Source organism: Nasonia vitripennis, chromosome 5 (assembly GCF_009193385.2).
Source record: "Nasonia vitripennis strain AsymCx chromosome 5, Nvit_psr_1.1, whole genome shotgun sequence".
NCBI lineage: Eukaryota > Metazoa > Arthropoda > Insecta > Hymenoptera > Pteromalidae > Nasonia > Nasonia vitripennis.
The window spans coordinates 12,723,975-12,741,755 of record NC_045761.1 but is presented as its reverse complement, the minus strand read 5'-3'; the positions used below and the strand labels follow the sequence as shown (position 1 = coordinate 12,741,755).

Genomic DNA, 17,781 nt, shown 5'->3' with positions numbered 1-17,781 from the left:
ACACGTTACACGCCAGTATAGACATTTCGTTGAACTTATACCCTTCGCATTCATTTGTGGTAAAAATTATGGACCTTAATACAAACAGTATAATTTTTTTATTCGACTATGTGATCATAAAAAAAGGTACATGTAATGTAAGAGATAAGTAATATTAGACTAGGAATTAAGCCTTTTGATCACCGACATGTGTTTTTCTAAAACTAAATAATTGACATTTACAGAGCAGACTTAAACATTTTCACAGTGGATCTATTATATATATATAAAGAAATACATACATGATCATTTATTTCAAAGGCACAGTAATCTTCTGCAAAAAAAAAAGAATCAACAAAAAAGACGGTACATTTAAATTTGCTTTACGCACTATTGCAATAATCTATAATAACTGGATTTCATAGGACACATTTTTTAAGAGCTTTGAATAGTTGTATAAAAGCTTTTTTCGCATTATTTTAATTTAATGATGATTGCGATGCTTATATAGATTTTCTTGAAATTGATTATATTCAGTGCCTAATTTGATGACTGAAATATCGTCGTATAGTGTTAATATCACTCAAACAATACGGGAAAAATTACAATCTCACTTTCCTCGCTAAGTAAAATTAAATACAGTTTCATACAATTCGGATAATTACTGCATAAATTACAATAAATAATATAAAACAGCGTATTTTTATCCTATCGTACTCGTATTAATTCATGATTTTGCTAAGAAATGCATCTGTATAGCAAGTGTCTATATATGTGTAAAGAATTACAAATTTAAATAAAATATATACAATTCCAGATTAAATTTTCACAAAAATAATAAAATGCTCAAAGCATCGAAAACACAGTTTTCTTCGTGTTTTAGTGCAATGCAATTTTTGTATGTACATTGTGCACTTAGAATTATATAAATCTAATAATATTTATATCTATATGTATATTTTACTCTTTAATAAATGATTAAATACTTCTCCACTTTGAAATTACAATAAAAAGTTCTTCTGGTAAATATAAATAGATTTTTCAAGTAATTTTTGCCCTTTTGTAGAAATCCTTTTTCGATTATAAAAAATAATTTTTTATAAAATAAAAAGTCTTATATGCTACTAATTATAAGTCTGTTTGATGCACTTGTAAGAGTTAACATTTTTACAAAATGGTTAAAAAATTATTTGAAAAATCTTTTTTTAGCACCAGAATTCAATCGAAAAAAGTATCACTTTTGAATTGTATTTTAACAATTTTTCGAGTGTTTAAAATATCTTTATCACTAACTGTGCCATATCATTTTCTTCGTAAATCAACAGCTTCTATAGGTGCCAGAGGGTCCAATATAAAATGTTTTGCAGTCTGTAACGATAAAAAGAAATTCTTAAGTAAATTTTTTGTTGTATATTTGTGTAGTGTTAAAATGATTACCAAGCTATATGTAAGTTCTGAAGTATGATTGCATTTATGTCTTACAGTGAATAATGGTGGTTCAGAAGGGTGCGGATGAAAACCAGTTTCTCTGCAATTAGCTATATAGTTCAAACCATAATCTGGTGTCAAGTGGAAAAAGCCGGTCCTATGGATAAAGTTTAGCATTAACAATTTTAGATAACTCGCTGGTATTAATTATATCAATTTTTTTCTTACTCATCATATTTTGGAGCACAAACTATTGCAATTGCTTCAGCCATCATAAGTTGGTAAGCACAGTGAGTATGCAGATCTACGCTGGATAGAAACGCCGTTTGTGTTGGATGTGTCTGAAAAACACTATGCATGTCAACTCTATCCCTGCATATGTAAAGATCACGTCTCATTCCTTTTATTACATTATATAGTATCAACTTACATGGATCCATCCAAGAGTAATCAAATTATGTTGATCTTGAAAATCAAAGATGTCCTCTTCATTGTGTGTGACGCAAGAGTCGGGAGAACCAGTTTGCTTTGGTATCAAGAAATGGGTTACTAGTAATCTGTTTCTTTCTAATCTTCCAGCCAATATCCCGCAGGTTTCAATATTATTAGAGGTATTACTGAAGGCCAATTTCAAGAAATTTTGCATTAATTTGCTTGGTACTACTATGTCTCTAAGTCTGTCACCTGATGTCAGCGATGTTGGTTTAGTCGAGCGATCAACGGATGGTACTTTTCTATATGTAAAACATACAGTTTTAGTATATCTTTTCTTTGCACATTATTATACTGAATATTTACTAAACTAAATTCTCAAATTATTCACTCACCTATCTTTCGAAGATTGGGCTTGCTCATCGTATTGAGACGGTACATATGTTTTAGGGGGTATAACATGACGTTTCAATCTGAATTCATCTGCAGATGTTAATGCTCCAGCAGCTACTCCGAGTTTAAGAGCTCCTGAGTGTGCTGAAGAATTTAATTGTAGTGCTCGTTCTTCTTCTTCTTCTTTCAGTCTAGAAAGGATTCATTTTATTCATTGTGTACATGTGAATAGTGCAACTCCTAATCAGCAATTATATTCACATACCTTTGTTGCTCTTGTCTAAGCCTTTCGAGTTCTATTCTTTCTTGTTCTTCATACTCCTGTTTTTGTTTTGCATATTCATGTTTATATTGTTCCAAAAGTTTTTTCTTCAGAGCTTCAGTCTTTGGAAATATTTCTTTCAAAGTGTTCTTTATATGATCTTTATCATTAGCTGGGATCGTATGGTACTCGGGATGAGTTTCTAATTTTTCCAGAAAAATTCTGTAATGATTCGTACAATAATTATTGTATTTGGTTAGTTTTAATGTTATGCAGGTCAAAACTCATAGTACTCACGTTAAACATCTTATATATAGAATATATCCTTTCTCCAAATCTCCCTCTTTTGTGTATACATCTGCTTGTCGAATTAATTCTTTTCCTGATCGATAATATCTAAAAAAGGTTATAGATTAAGTCAATAATTCATTTGGTGCAATGAACATTTGAATGCTTACCTCATGATCGAATTATTCACTTCAAAGGAAAACTTTTTCCCAGTGTCAAAGCAGTGCTGTAATCGAGTTTCTGGAGAAATCAACTTTGGCATATCATTTCTTAATGATTGTTTATGACTTTTCACATCTGATTTATCTTTTTCTCTTTCCATTTTTATAAAAATTTTAGGTTAGATACACTAATCATAAAATTGTGAAATATCAATTACTCGGTTAACAAAGAGCGGTCTTAAGTCACATAAAAAAGTAAATAGAGATAGTCAAAGCACGTCACAATATTCATTAGAGACATTTATAAAATATGAAATATCACGACTAAATCAATCGCGATTTATCATTCACGAAATGTAGCAAAGATTTTGCCATGGTGTCGTTGTGTGTGTATACTTATATATATATATATATATATATATATATATATACATATATATATATACACACACACACCTTATCAGCTGTTATGCTAGTGCGTAATGTTGCCGCAACGTTGCCGGTTGCATTGATGCAAATCCATCCCATCGCAACAGCAGGAGAATTTCTTTGGTCCCCGCGACCGCAATATAAGAGCGAAGGCTTTTTTCACCTATTGTATTGTTTTGAATACAGTACAAAACGCACTGACACGAGACAGTGGAAATATTCGAGATAATAGTAAGATTTACTCTATGATCAAAGGTACGTGAAATATTATTAGAAATGAGCAGTGATAAAGAAATTTCTAAAGATGCACCGCAGGAGAAGAAAGCTAAAGTAGATGATGCAAATTCATTTGGGGGTAAATATTTTGTCATTATTGAATGAAAAACCTTAAGGACTTATTATGTTTAATTACACTATCATCACAGCTTGATAATAATTGATACATTTTATTCACAGCTGCTTTTAGTAACCTTAAGAAATCTGAGTTCTTCAAAGATGAACTTCCAGAAAGTACAAAAGGAGAATCATCCAAAAATAAAAATACGAATTTGAATCCACTTTTGATAAACCCAAAACAAGTAAATTTTTTGACACATCACTTTTTAATTTAGAAATATATGTCCATGTAATGATGTGATACTTTTTTTAGAGAGGTAATCCATTGTTGAAACATATCACTAGCGTACCTTATGAGTATTCTGAAATTATTCCAGACTATGTTGTGGGTAAAACCTCTTGTATTTTATTTCTGTCTCTTCGATATCATCAATTAAATCCAGATTACATTCATGAACGTCTAAAGACACTGGGCTCATCTTACAATCTTCGAGTATTATTAGTTCAGGTACATTTACTTCAATGTCCTTATCATTACAATTTTAAATTAAAAATAGGAGTTTAAGTATCAGTATTTTAATAAATGTGTATAGGTTGATGTAGCTGAACCACATCATTCACTGAAGCATTTGACAAGAATTTGTATACTTGCTGATCTAACACTAATGCTGGCATGGAGTGCAGAAGAAGCAGGAAAGATTATCGAAACCTACAAAGCATACGAAAACAAGCCTCCTGATATGATAATGGAACGTAGTGATACAGCTCCACATCAAAAAGTATTAAGTTCAACCCTTATGTAATTCAACACAGTATTGGAAGAATTGTTTATTTACTTCTTTTATTTTTTTTTTCAGCTAATAAATGCACTGACTACTGTCAGATCTGTAAATAAAACTGATGCTATGACTCTTCTGTCAACATTTGGAACTTTTAAAGATATAATAGAAGCACCCTCTGCTTCATTGGCTTTATGCCCTGGATTTGGTCCGCAAAAGGCACAACGGCTGAATAAAACTTTGCATGAAACATTTTTACGGCAAAAAAATACCAAGGATTAATTTTGTTTTTAGTTTATGCGACTTGTGATTATATAAATTTTGTAAATTTTTAGTCTTATTTTTTTATCGTTACATAGTCAAATATTAAATTAATAAATTTGTTATTATTTTTTTTAATTTTCTAAAATGTTTGCGATTACGTAGTTACACGACACAAGTCACAAGACTGTATTTTTCCGTAACAATACTCGCGCACGGACAGCTGATACCGTCATTTTAATTTTATGCGGGAAACCTTATGCATTGTTTTCATATAAACTGCCGCACTGATGTGTGAGGAAAGTGTGCCTTATTATAGCAGTATTCTTTAAAATTAATTATTGTTAAATAATTGAATTGACAAAATGTCAATGCCCACCAGAAGATCTACGAGACATCAGAGTCGAGAATTAAATAAGGAATCCATTGCAGGTTAGAGATTTTTAATTGTAGAGCAGCATAACTAGATTTCTAACCTACAACTATTATAGTTTTTATTAGTTTATACTATATATGTATATAAAATACATAAATACTAAATAATGATATAGTTTTAACATCGCAAAATATAAATTAAATTCAAGTAATTTTATAATAATACCAACAATAATCATTCACACTGCACAAGTATTGATATAATAATACAATTTTCAGAATTAATGTCTCCAAAAAAGCAAAAGTTGAATCAATCTGATGATGAAAGTTCTTGCTTTAAACATGATGACTTGAAAGAAGTATTAGATAATATTATGATGGAAGCACCAACAGGTAAATAACAGCATTTTTTACTATTTTACCATTAATCTGCCTATGTATTACAAAAATAAGTATATTCAAAATATATTGTATTGTAGAATTGACCAATGAAGATGATATAGATGGCAGAGAATTGTACCATGTGAAAGATTATAATGTGCGAAGTAGTGCAATGATGGAAAAGGCTATTAAAGAGCGAAAGTCTCAAGATGACCAGAAAAGTTTATTACTCAATGAACCACGTGTTTGCCTTACTAAAATAAAATCAGAACTGGTTAATAAAAGTTGGTATATATAGTCATGTCATTGACTGTTTATCTGTTATTAAATATGTTTATTACTAATTAGATAGTTTTAAATTATATTTTCCAGATAATATCAAAAGCAAAAAAAGCAATGCTACAGAGCTCACTGTTGGTGAAATAATAAATAAAAATGTACAATTAGACTCACCTCCACAAACATTAAGAAGGGGCAGATCAAGAAATGTAGTCAAAGACTATGTGAGTTTTGTGATACACTATATTATGTGATGCATTTGCAAATTATTAGTAAATTTCATTTTTTACTTTACTAGATACTAAAATCAGATGAATATTTTGCTACTCAATCAGAAAAATCTGTAACATCGAATAATACTTTGAGTAAATTAAAGAAAAAGCTTTCTGATGAAACACGTGTAAAAACTAGTAATATTTCAAACCATCATGAAAAATATATTCAAGATATCACAAAAAATTTAGAAAGTCATTATTCTGAATGGATTCACATAATGGAGTAGGATAATTATATGTGATTTTTAGAATTTATTTGAAACAAAATTTCCACTGTTGATTATTCTTTTTTTATTCTAGAGAAGGTTTTACAATCTTGCTTTATGGTCTTGGTTCAAAAAGGTTGTTAATTAACAATTTTCAAAAACAAAAGCTATCTGATGAACCAGTATTAGTCATCAATGGCTTTTTTCCCAGTTTGACACTAAAAGAGGTAATAATTAAAGTGTACCTTTTCAACACATTTATTCAATTATAAAATCATTCAATGTGTTTTTAGATTTTAGATAGCATTGTAACAGATTTGTTAGGCATAGAATCAGTCAATAATACAGGTGAATGCTTTGATATTATTGAAAAAACAATGAGAACTCATCCAAAAGATGCCATATATTTATTAATTCACAATATTGATGGTGGAATGTTACGCTCTAACAAAGTGCAAGACATGTTATCTCGTTTAGCAAACATATCAAATATTCATGTATTAGCTTCAGTAGATCACATCAATGCCCCACTAAGTAAGACAATATTTAATTTTAGTGAATTTTCTTTCATAGATATATTTGAGTAACCATCGCTACTATTACAGTTTGGGATAACGTGAAAAGGACAAGGTATAATTTTTATTGGATCAATGCTACTACCTTTATGCCATATGAAGCTGAAACTTCTTACGAAAGTTCATTGCTTGTCCAAAAAAGTGGAACATTGGCCTTACTATCATTACAAAACGTATTTGCGTCTTTAACTAAAAATGCCAAAGACATATACATCTTACTTGTTAAATATCAATTGACAAACAGTGGCAAAGATTATGCTGGTTCGTATTTTTCATGCATGATTGTATTTTAGAAAGCAGTATAAAGCTTGTATTAAATAAAAAATATTTTTTTAGGAATGGCATTTAAAGATTTATACAGAGCTTCTAGAGAGGGTTTTCTTGTATCCTCAGATCAAGCATTAAGATCTCAACTAACTGAATTCGTCGATCATAAGCTTGTCAAAAATAAAAGAAATTCTGATGGAGTTGAGTACCTTGTGATTCCATTAGACAATGCACTGCTGAAACAGTTCCTTGAACAACAAGATCAAGCATTATAATGATTGTACATACTTTATGAATTTAACAAAAGAATCTCAGTATTATCTATTTATACTAGACAATTTACGCAGCGCCTGACGTCGTGAATCAGATTGTTTGAACTAAGTCTTGATCTAATGTGTGTAAACCCTACTGCACTACTCTCTGTTCTTTATAAATAGAATCAATGTTGTATTAATAATTTGAAAAAAAAGATCTGCCTAGAAATGTACATACATACACACATGTCTATTTTTGTAAGGATAAAAAGTAAAAGAGCGCGTTTTGTTCAAAATAAAGCATTTTTTAATTTCAAAATACTGGCATATACTTATGAATACGCTTAATATCGCTTCAGTCCTATTTCAAGTATTCTTTACGACGCTGACGTCGGCATTAGCTGCAATATTTTTTGTTCCTAGCTCTTTAAATAAATTCATAAAGCAAAAGTAAGATGCGCGAATTAGTGATCGGCTGATCGAGCTATAGAGTATACCTAGTTGTACAAGCAACGCATAGCGCATCAGTGTGCGCGTCGCGACGTCCCGTCGTCGGGCTGCTGCTGATCGTTCTCTCGGTTCTCTATATATCGGAAAAAAATCGTGTAAGATGCCGCAGAGTACGAGTTTACCCTAAGTCTAACTGCGTGCCAGAGATCAAGGACTTGACTCGATTTAGTCGGCATAATCTCTCGACTTGGACGCGTTAGCTCAAAGCGCGTCTCAGTGCGTGTAACAAGCAGGCGGCCGGCTAATGGTCGGCACCTTCACCAAGGTTGTTGGTAAGTTTCATATGTTTTATTTTATCATTGTCGGCCGGATAACGAGAGGTTTTTCATTCTTTTCGCCGCTTCGTTCCGATAAGGCCTCTCGTGCCAGAGTTGTTTCGGCTGCGGAGCCTCGGCCGGATTCCATGTTACGGGGCGTCGATACGCGTTTGCGAACTCTTCGATGAAAAGCTAACCTAGCTTTTTTGCACTGCATCTTCTTTCCTTTCTATAAATTTTCGCAGAATGTCTACTCGGGCTAAGTTTAGCTTTCTTGTCATGCTCTATGCACATTTATTCAATACCGTGTACCGTGCAGATCCCTCGACACGAAAATAATTTTCTTGGTTGATTTTTTCTGCGTCGTTTTGGCTGATTGATCTACAAAAATAGAAAATACCTCTATCGATGAAATATCGAATGAGTTATTGAATCAATATTTTTTTTTCGAAATCGTACTTACTTGCAAATCGAGCTCGCATGTTGGAGTTATATAAATAAACAAATTCAGTTGGGTATCGCGGCGTGCCATCTATCGTAAATATACTTATTTTTGTTTTTTTTTTTAATTCAAAGATGCGCGTACGCAATTTGAACAAGGTTTGAAAATGCCAGTGTTATTGTAATTACACTAATGAACGAAAAATCAAAGGAGTGGGTCATTGTAACTGTATTTTGAAATGAAATTAAAAGTGTTGCCAGCAGTTGTCAATCGAAAAGCCGCGTCGTCATCAAAATTTAACGTAAATGTTTGGTTATAAATTCCCCCGATACACTTTCAGCGTTGTGATCGGTCAGTTTTGTAAGCATCAATGAAATTTGTTGTGTTTCAGCACCATCCGGAAGACCCCATTCCCATATCCAGCAGTGTGACTGCGTGGATGTGGAATTAAACCCCCATTGGTGAGTCTCGTTTTCTTCTACTTTACAAGCGCCTACTTATACATATACGTCGTCTACTGCGACAGTATTCAATAACCGCATTAGACACGGTAATTAAGATGCAAAAAAATCATTTAACAAATAATGTCCGAGCATTCGAGCGGAACGTGCGGCTCGTGCATACGTATAACTGGCGTGTGTTGCGTAGCGTGACGCAGAAATAGTTAATCCTCTTTTACGGAAATTTCTGTACTAACGTTCTCGATGTAACCTCACAATTATGGCTTGCGATTGTGCGCATGCAAACGAAAAAATTGCGAGTGCGTAAAAATGTTCGCATAGTACGATGTTTCACAATGGTTTGCCATACATGTACATTCGAATTTTTCTAGTGCAAAAATTCACGCTCTGCGTACCGAGTATACTTATTTTAACGGTCAATTTTGCTTGCAGTAAAAAGTTATTACGTAAATAACAAGACGATAATATAAGACGAATCTGAAAAAGAGAGAATAAACGATTTTCAAGCTGCGCAGTGTTTGCGAAATAGTCCGTCGGATGTCGCTACTCCTCGCTCTTATTAATTTAGGCGACTTTTTAAATTCAACTGCATGCTTCTCTCTCTTTCTCTCTCTCTCTCTCTCTTGGATTCTCTCATTCTTGTGAAATGGTGCATAACTTGCCGAAGGGAAATCCGTTTTGAGACATTCTATATATTGGATTCATTCTAATGCTTCGTGGCTATCTGCACTCGGTCCCTCGCGCGTGTTCCACTCTAGTCGCAGGAGATACGTTATGCGTGTCGGTTCAGCAAAAAGATGCGCGCATAATTTCGCAGGAAATCGAACGCGTCGACTCCTCGTTCCTGTGTAGAAGACGCAAACATCGCCGCTGTATAAACGTGCTCGGTGTATATTCGAGAAAAAAATCGAACGAACCGAGGCTCGAGTGCAAGGTGATTCCCGGAGCCAGCCGAGTATGTAGGTATATATGAGTATATACGCGAGATAGACGGAGAGAGAGCCGCCGGCAACACGTTGGCACGTTGTAGCCCTAACCACGTGACCCTAAAGCATCAAATCGATCGTTGTGCGCGCGCGCTCGTGCGCTCGGCTATGAGTTCCGTTGGAAATCGTCGTCGTGTTCAATTTTTTTCGCCTCTCGAGGCGCTTTGGCGAAAATTCAATCGATCACAAAACGGACCGAACACTCCGAGCTAAACAAAAGGCCTCGAGAGCTTGGCGCAAACGCAGGCGTAATCGGAAAATGTAAAGCGGAACAATCGGGGTCATTTCCATGCGGCCAAATGAAAAAAAATGGTCTCCTTTTTTTCGTGTCGCGACGGCGGCGTCCGGCATCGCGTATAGAACAATATCATATTAACTGTGACCGTGTTACAAACTGAGTCAAGTCAAGGGACAGACCATGAGAGTATAGAGCCGCCGTGTACGTACACACGGACCGACTCGTTGTCTGCGTGTTAGCATTGTCCTTGACAGCGCAGTGTCAGTCCAGCGTGTAATGTCTGCCACGATTTTTTCTCTCTCACTCGCGTTTTGAAGTGTAACTATACACACTGAAAAGTAATTCGTCGCCGGCGTTACACTACACTACAACAATCAACATAGAGCTCTCTCGATTCGGGTCATTACCGTGTGCGCGCGCGCGCGCGTGCGCAGGCGAGGAGTCAGGGTCGGAAAAGCCGCTGAATAGAGCATCGCAGCGCGCGGAGATGTATTGGTCTGTTAACCCTTGCGCGTATGCGTGTGTAGATGTATTGTGTGAGGCTCCGCGGAGAGATTTACATATACAGAGAGAGAGAGAGAGAGAGAGAGAGAGAGACAGGCGGAGCGAGTGATTTCCGCTTTTGCCGAAATGGAGGTCGGGGCGCCGTTATGCACCCACTGCTCCGTTCTGCTTTTTTCCGCCTCTCATCTGCGCTCGCGATCTGCTTGACTTGTGCTGCTGCTGCCGCTGTACACGCGCTATATAGGTGTACGACGTCAGAGTCTGCGGCGGCGTGTATAGCGCCGGAGGACGGATCAATTAGACATGGCTAAACAATGGAACCGACGAGGACGCGCTCCTGCAGTATACTCGAATAACGCGTCGCTGCGGCTACTCTCCGCGCGTTGCAGCTAATTTTCAATTCGTGTGCTCGGCTATCTTTCTAAACTGGAGATCGGCTCTTTCTCCTTTCTCGAGAGAGAGAGAGAGAGAGAGAGAGAGAGAGAGAGAGAGAACTGCTGCTGCAGCACACGGCCTACGTATGTCCTCGATAATAACAGTTATGAAACTTGGCTGCGATAGTGAAAGTGGCGCATACTATATACGCGCGTTTCACAACTTAGTGCCGGCGCTGCGCAAAGGCGCGACTCTTATATATACATATATATATATATCCGAGTCCGTTCTCCCCGCGCGCGCGAAATCTTGCCTCTCGGCGCGCGTATGCATCGCGTGTGCGCTAACTGTTTGGCGGAATCGGTAAATACTCATACATAGTCGCAAGTGACGAGAGAGAGAGAGAGAGGAAGAAAGGGCAAGTGAATAGATTGCGCGGCGAGAAAAAGAAAAGACTCTCCGGCGTCGAGGACGAGCCGACCTCGACTCTCCTCTTGTGCGCCGCGATTCGCCCCGTCCTCATCTTGTCAGCTGCGCGGTATACTCTATAGACGAAACCCCGAGCGCAAAACTGTATTACCTATACCCGATGAGCGGGAGGTGCAGCGTATATGTTTCCGCCCTCGAGTTCAACGCACGCGTACACGCGGTGAGTACTTTCGGTCCTTGCAACTTATATATAGCGCTCGGCTCTATGTTACAGCCAGGAAAGCCGCGCGCCGCGAGGCCTTTCACCGCGCTCGCTCCCGTATCTCTAATTTATAATCTGCGCGCGAGAGCGGCATTATTAGAGCTGCCGCGCTGTGTCTCTGCACCCCGAGAGCGAGCGGGAGAGAGGGAGGAGAAATGCAAGTGCGGCGGAATGCAGCTGCGAAACTAGATATACCGCTCCGTCGGGCCAAAAATCCGAGGAGATTGGCGAACTTTCGCTTCGCGACGCAACAAGTATACCTGTATACACTGCACACTGCACACACACACAGAACGCGCTGATGGGGGAAAATTTTAAGCGACCGCAAGCGCAGTTTTTCAGAGCCGAAAGGCGAGCTCTTTGCTGCGTGCGTGTACGTGTATCGGGCGTTTCGAGGCTATGCATCTGCGAATTTCTCATGGCGACGCCGAAAGAGAGAGAGAGAGAGAGATGACCTCGATTGAGAAATATAAAACCGGGAGAGCGCTCTCTCTCTCTCTCTGTCTCTGCGGCGAATCTGTCGAAAAAGCGAAATCAGAGTGCGCGCGCGAGCGTTTCCCGTACGCGCACACACACGCGCGCGCGCGAGTGTGTCGGGAGAGGAACACGCGGAGAGGCACAGATAGAGCGAGAGATGGAGGGCAGAGCGAGCTGCAGAGCGCGTGTTTGAGGTCAGAGACGTTATAAATAAATGTTAATATCAACTCGAGCTCGCGCGTATATACGGCAGAGCCGCGCACTCTATACCTCGGCTAAGAGCGAGAGAGAGAGAAAGACGAGTAATTCGAGAAACCGCGCATCGGCGCTCGCCAAATCGATTTCCAAAATCCAAAGAGCGCATGCTGCTGGCCCGATTGATCTAAAATTAGTCTCTCTCTCTCTCTCTCTCTCTCTATACTCCAGTCCCTCTTTGGAGAGCAGACGCGCGTTCGATGGCACATTATATGAGCGACATAGCCGCCGACACACGACTTATCTACGTAACCTACTCTACTAAAACAGTTTACGGACACTTCCTCATTACGCCCTCGCGGCGGCAGCGCCGGCTGCTTCGCGCGCCTTACCTGTCTCGCTCGCTCGCTTTGTGATCCGCATCGATCTCTCGCTCGCTTTTTATCCTCGTCGTCGGAATTCACACTAGACGGCGTAGTGTTTAGCCGGTAATTTCCTCGAACGACGTCTATTATAATATTGCGCCTCGAATAAAACATATAAATAAATGAGCTATAACAAAACGATGTACTCGCGAGTCGCGATCGATCGGTCGATAATCCGGCCCTGACCTTGCGTCCGACATACACAATTACACACATGCACGGCCGCCGCGGGGGGATTCGAGGCTAATTCGCTAATTCGCTGGAAAAGCTGCCGGCGGAAGGAGCTCCTATATCGTATCTCGGGCCTCTTTTTCTCTCTCCCATTCTCTGAAACGAGCGACGACGACGACGACGACGACGACGACGACGACGACGACGACGACGAAAACGACGACTGTGCTCCCGATAGAACGAGAACGCGCGCGCAGGTGACGGGTCAACGCTAGGCTATTTACCTACTTGGGCTCCGAGAGCTATAAGCCAGCAGCAGCATCGCTCGACTTGTCCAGGGAGCAGCAGCAGCCAAGTTGCTGCTCCTCTTCGCCGACCCACTTTGCGCAAATTCAGCCGTCCGATATGCTCTCGGCTCTCTCGATATATATACCCACACGGACACATACACGCCACTCTCCGAATCTGTTGCGACCTTTGTACATCTTTTCTTCCTCTCCTTTCCGGCGACGAATGTAGGTTGCTAACTCGTCCTCCCGCGACGACGCTGCGTCTATATGTATATCGTATGCTATTCTTCGCGTGTATTTTTGGCTGCTGTACTTTCACCTCCGCGCGCGCGCGGAAATCGAAAGAAAAGAGCGCGGCTTTACGAGGTAGAAAGTTGGAAGGGCCTCTCGCATTGTCCTTTGCATAATCTATAGCGCTTCTATACGCTCGAGAATTGCACAACAGCAATCCCCTGTATACACGGCAGCTCATCTCGGAAACTAGTTCAATTATAAGAGAAATCCGCGCGCGCGCAATAAGGTATGAGGGTTTCGGGGGCAGAGACGAGTATCGCGCTCGCGAGAGAGGCCCGAAACTACGGTTCTTTCTTTATATATATATATATTTCGAGAGAGCTTCTAACGCTCGTTGCGTAGCGGCGATTAATCCGCGAGCGCTCGTTTTACCTTAACCCCGTTGACGAGAGCGTAATGTAATGAATGAGCGCGCGACTCTGTGCACTCTGAATGAACGGCGTGTATTTTTTCTCTCTCCTGATGGGTGTCACCCCCTTAAGCGCAGTATATATGTGCGCGCGAGCGTTATCTCTCGACTGATGCACAAGCTTCGATAAACATCGCTGCGGGAGAGGGAACATCTCTCGCGACGACGACGATCCCAGGGTTTCTCAGCGCGCCGGCGACTCTCGCGCATAATATAACTGATCAAAAGAGTAAGTGAGTACGCGGGAGAGAGAGAGAGACGTACCGAGGCTGTGACCGCGTTTCTCGTGCGCGCGCGGCGGGCTAAGTGGCACGCTCCTACCTGCCCTCTCTTATACTAATTCTCCGGCTATATCTTTCTTCTTTTCTCTCGCGCTCTCCCGCCTGCCTGCCGTATCCCCACCCTCTCGCGTGTGTGTGTGTGTGTGTACTTTCCCACTCCCTTTTCTTCTCTCTCTCTCTCTCTCTCTCTCTCCTTATCTCGCATACTCGTTTTCCTTGCGCTGCACCCGCGTGCTTCATCATATTTATTTTTCTCGAAACTTTTTCTCTCATCACCCGCGCACGACACACTCGTGCGTGTGTATTTCGTCGTAGCCGCTCTCTTTCGTTCCGCTCCGGTAGACACGCGCGCCGGCAAGTGTCGATGAGCTGTGTAGTTGCGCGGAGTAGCAGTAGTAGTAGTAGGGGAGGTTGGGCCGTTCATTATATCCTGCTCTCATTTCATTACCCTCGTTCGAATCTCTGTATTGCTCTCTAGAGCTCTCGGCCTGCGTCACTGGAGGCTTCTTGTTCTTCTTCTTCGATCGTATATATAATAGATACCTGTGTGTGTGTGTGTGTGTGTGTGTGTGTGTGTGTAGGCAAAAATCCGCGAGAGATCTCGCGCCCAGGTATACGCACAAAGCCGCGTGAAAGTCTCTCCCGAAGAAGTGAATAAATGTGTAGGAGGAAATCGAGCGCGTGGGAGGTTATGTTTCACGCTCGAGTTTGGGTCAGACGCCGCGGAGAGGCTTAGAAAGTAATGTGCCAACTGGTAACCCTATATCGTCGACACGCTTAGTCCGCCTCGGCCTGTTAAACGCGGGTAGGCGAGCGTAACTAACTAACCGATTCAACTAGGCGAAATAAGAGAGAATGTCCGTGTGCACTGCTCATCGAATGTGTCTTACCGCGGATCCAGCGCAATTGTTTTGAATTTCGCGCCAATGTAGCGCGGCCCCGCGCGTTTGTGTATATTAATAATTGCAGTTCGGAAATCGCGCGCGCGACGATGGTTTCGCCAAACTCTCAACGGGCACACGCGTACGCACACTGACGTAATTCGTGACGAAATGCTCAATAAGCAGTTTTCGCTTGTAACCTACATCCGCCGCGCGCGGATTGCCATATCGACGCGCACCACAACTCATCGCGCGAATATATAAGACTCGCCGATGTCTCGACTATACTATTTCGTACACAAATATATTCTCCACGACAGACCATCACAATGCGCAGTATATAGGTATTCGTAATCGGGAAGGGACTACATTCGAGAGTTCGACACGTACGAGAGAGATGCTTTCACCTCGCGAAGAAAGTAGTGTAATGGCTTATCAAATGAAAGGCCGACGAGAGCGTTTTTCGGTTATAGAAAACGTATGCGCGCCTGCAGGAGAGGGAATAAGAGGCCCGAGTGTGCTGCATTCGTGTGTGTATATAGGAAAACTGTTTAATTTAACGAAACGAAGCATTGACGGGTCTATCGCATATCTATAGCAGCGGCAGCAGCTCTCGACGCCGTGGCGAGGTCACGTCTTTCTCTCTCTCTCTCTCGCAATGGGCCGCGCCCACACGTCGCTCGCTCTCAACATACCGGCTCTCTGCGCGCGGTGTATCCCTCTATTCCGCGCACAGCTCGCTCGTATAATGTGTAAGATATTCCCTCTTTTTTTCGCAAATTCGAAGCCATTGTAGCGCGGTGATACCCTCGATCAATTCACTCCTACGTGTACGTACTATGCACCGCAGAGATATTTATTTTTTTCAAACGATACACAAGTTAGTAGTACACGAGCGCTTTTCTCTCAACTTTCCCCTTTCCAGCTTGCTTTCTCGCGAGAGGGTTTCACCAATATTCAAAAGTATATACAGTAATATCGAGAGAGAGAGTCGGAAGAGAGACGAGCTGCGAGCGGAAATTGACTTTTTTAAAGTGTCGCAACGATATACCTACAGCGCGCAGAACAATAACGAAAGTCAAAGGCTTTATGATTCTCCAGCAGAGTGAATATCCGTAGGGATCGAACTGCAGCTTTCACTCGGCGTATGCGCGCGCGCGCGTGTGTGTGTGTAGACGCGCGCTGCAAAGAGAAACAGAGCATTTATTCATACACGCGGCGGCGGCGAATTTCGACTAATTTACTTTCAAAACCGAAATCTTCGCCGGGGTAGCCATAACGTTCGCGCGAGTGGTAAGCATTATATCATTCGCAGGCGCGGGCGCCTTTCACAAGCTTTCGCCACCGCTTGCGATCTCCGCGAGAGCTAATTCGTTTGATTCGCGTCTTTGAAAAATGTGCAGCAGCCGGCAGTGAGGTTATAGTATATAGCGACATGAAAACGTTTCCCAATTCGAGAAAGCCGCTGTGCGGCGTCGCGCTTACGTAAGATTCGCCTCTCTCTCCCTCTGTTCTTTTGTTCGGCGCAGCTCTCACTCGAGGGCGGTTATATAGGCTCGTGTACGTGCACATGCACACAGAGAGCAGAGAGCGGAGAGAGAAGAGAAGCCAGGCCGAACTTCCTGAATCCTTTTGCGCGCGCGCGGATTGTGCTTGTCGCTGCTGCTGCAGCGCTAAAGTTGATGCGGCTAACTTTCACTGCAATACACTGCAGCGTACCGAATGCTGCAACACACAGCCCACGGCTTGTATATAATTGGGAGTTTATGCCGATTTCACATCGAGCGCGAGCAATAGGAGAACGCTGGTGCTCGCAATTGGATGTATACGACGCGCGGGGGCCATATGGCCTGCAGCACCCCAGAGTCGCCGATGAAACGGGACACGCTTCAGGTGCGGCGCCGCTTCACCCTCTACGTCTCTATACTATGTATAGGTTCTCGATGGCGGATTTCGAAATCGCGCGCGAGAGATATCGCCGGACTGGGGAAAAGAAGCCTGCCGCCAAGCGAGAGAGCATAATCGTTTCTAATTTTAAAGACCTTTCTCGAAAATTAGAAAGCGCTCTTTCTCCCAACGAGCTCGAGCGCTAGCGCGCAATCTCTATTTTGACTCTATATACAGTTCCCTCTCGCGCCGCCGCCGGTTTCGTGCATATAATAGTTTAATTATCCGCGCGGGCACTTTCTTCTTTTTGTCAATGCTGCGAAGACTGCAAGCGCGCGTTCGCGCCAACCGAGGGGGAGTTTCTTTTCCGTTTCGCCGCGAGATCGGGCCCGAATAGCCGTAGAGCTCTCGAGGATGAGACGGCGCTGTGTTATATGGGCTGACCTCGAAAACAGGCCTTGTCTTGGCGTAACGGCTCTCTTTTTTTCGACAGACGTATTTCGTGCGTATCGCGCCGCCGCCCAAGGGAACCGAGTACAGTGATAAGGCGAAGGAAGGCCTGCCCGCGTTATACTTGTGTCCGTTGCGTATAGGTATATACACACGGAGAGAAAAGAGTGTGTAGCAAGCCGCGCGCGTTTCTCATG

The 17,781-nt window shown here is 41.2% G+C and overlaps 4 protein-coding genes and 1 long non-coding RNA gene across 11 annotated transcripts in view; 3 read left to right on the top strand and 2 right to left on the bottom strand.

The window, feature by feature from the left end:
• Positions 1–79: 79 nt before the first annotated feature.
• Positions 80–3,350, bottom strand: LOC100120288 (STAM-binding protein-like A). Of its 2 annotated transcripts, none has more exons than XM_016987724.3 (8): positions 2,953–3,344; positions 2,792–2,890; positions 2,498–2,716; positions 2,235–2,423; positions 1,838–2,141; positions 1,636–1,748; positions 1,417–1,564; positions 80–1,347 (listed from the first exon to the last, which is right to left on the bottom strand). In XM_016987724.3, exons 1-8 carry the CDS (start codon positions 3,102–3,104, stop codon positions 1,282–1,284), a joined length of 1,290 nt encoding a protein of 429 aa, XP_016843213.1. In that variant the 5' UTR covers positions 3,105–3,344; the 3' UTR covers positions 80–1,281. The 2 variants fall into 2 exon arrangements, with proteins under 2 accessions (XP_016843213.1, XP_001603943.2); XM_001603893.6 differs by having other exon boundaries at positions 232–1,347; positions 1,462–1,564; positions 2,953–3,350.
• Positions 3,351–3,439: 89 nt separating this feature from the next.
• LOC103316088 (origin recognition complex subunit 2) lies at positions 3,440–7,679 on the top strand. 2 transcript variants are annotated; one of them, XM_032600433.1, is made up of 13 exons: positions 3,440–3,727; positions 3,829–3,950; positions 4,022–4,216; positions 4,302–4,487; positions 4,566–5,180; positions 5,403–5,516; positions 5,603–5,788; positions 5,877–6,007; positions 6,082–6,281; positions 6,359–6,491; positions 6,558–6,798; positions 6,870–7,100; positions 7,176–7,656. In XM_032600433.1, exons 5-13 carry the CDS (start codon positions 5,114–5,116, stop codon positions 7,379–7,381), a joined length of 1,509 nt encoding a protein of 502 aa, XP_032456324.1. In that variant the 5' UTR covers positions 3,440–3,727; positions 3,829–3,950; positions 4,022–4,216; positions 4,302–4,487; positions 4,566–5,113; the 3' UTR covers positions 7,382–7,656. The 2 variants fall into 2 exon arrangements, with proteins under 2 accessions (XP_032456324.1, XP_031787560.1); XM_031931700.2 differs by lacking the exons at positions 3,440–3,727; positions 3,829–3,950 and having other exon boundaries at positions 4,152–4,216; positions 7,176–7,679.
• On the top strand, positions 3,649–4,769 carry LOC100120321 (DNA excision repair protein ERCC-1). The gene is made up of 5 exons (XM_001603924.6): positions 3,649–3,727; positions 3,829–3,950; positions 4,022–4,216; positions 4,302–4,487; positions 4,566–4,769. The coding sequence occupies exons 1-5, from the start codon at positions 3,649–3,651 to the stop codon at positions 4,767–4,769; spliced, it is 786 nt and encodes a 261-aa protein (XP_001603974.1).
• On the bottom strand, positions 6,647–11,824 carry LOC103316087. Its single transcript, XR_512200.4, has 2 exons — positions 8,591–11,824; positions 6,647–8,508 (listed from the first exon to the last, which is right to left on the bottom strand). It is a non-coding gene; the product is annotated as an uncharacterized LOC103316087 (long non-coding RNA).
• The window catches only part of LOC100117183 (protein roadkill), a 24,519-nt gene continuing 14,599 nt past the window's right edge, over positions 7,862–17,781 (top strand). For 2 of the 5 annotated variants that reach the window (XM_032600436.1, XM_031931701.2), the window contains exons 1-2: positions 7,862–8,142; positions 8,961–9,030. The gene's annotated coding sequence lies outside the window, so the exon portion shown is untranslated. Of the gene's footprint in view, positions 8,143–8,676; positions 8,871–8,960; positions 9,031–17,781 lie in introns of those variants that run through there. The other 3 variants (XM_032600434.1, XM_032600435.1, XM_031931702.2) reach the window with 3 other exon arrangements.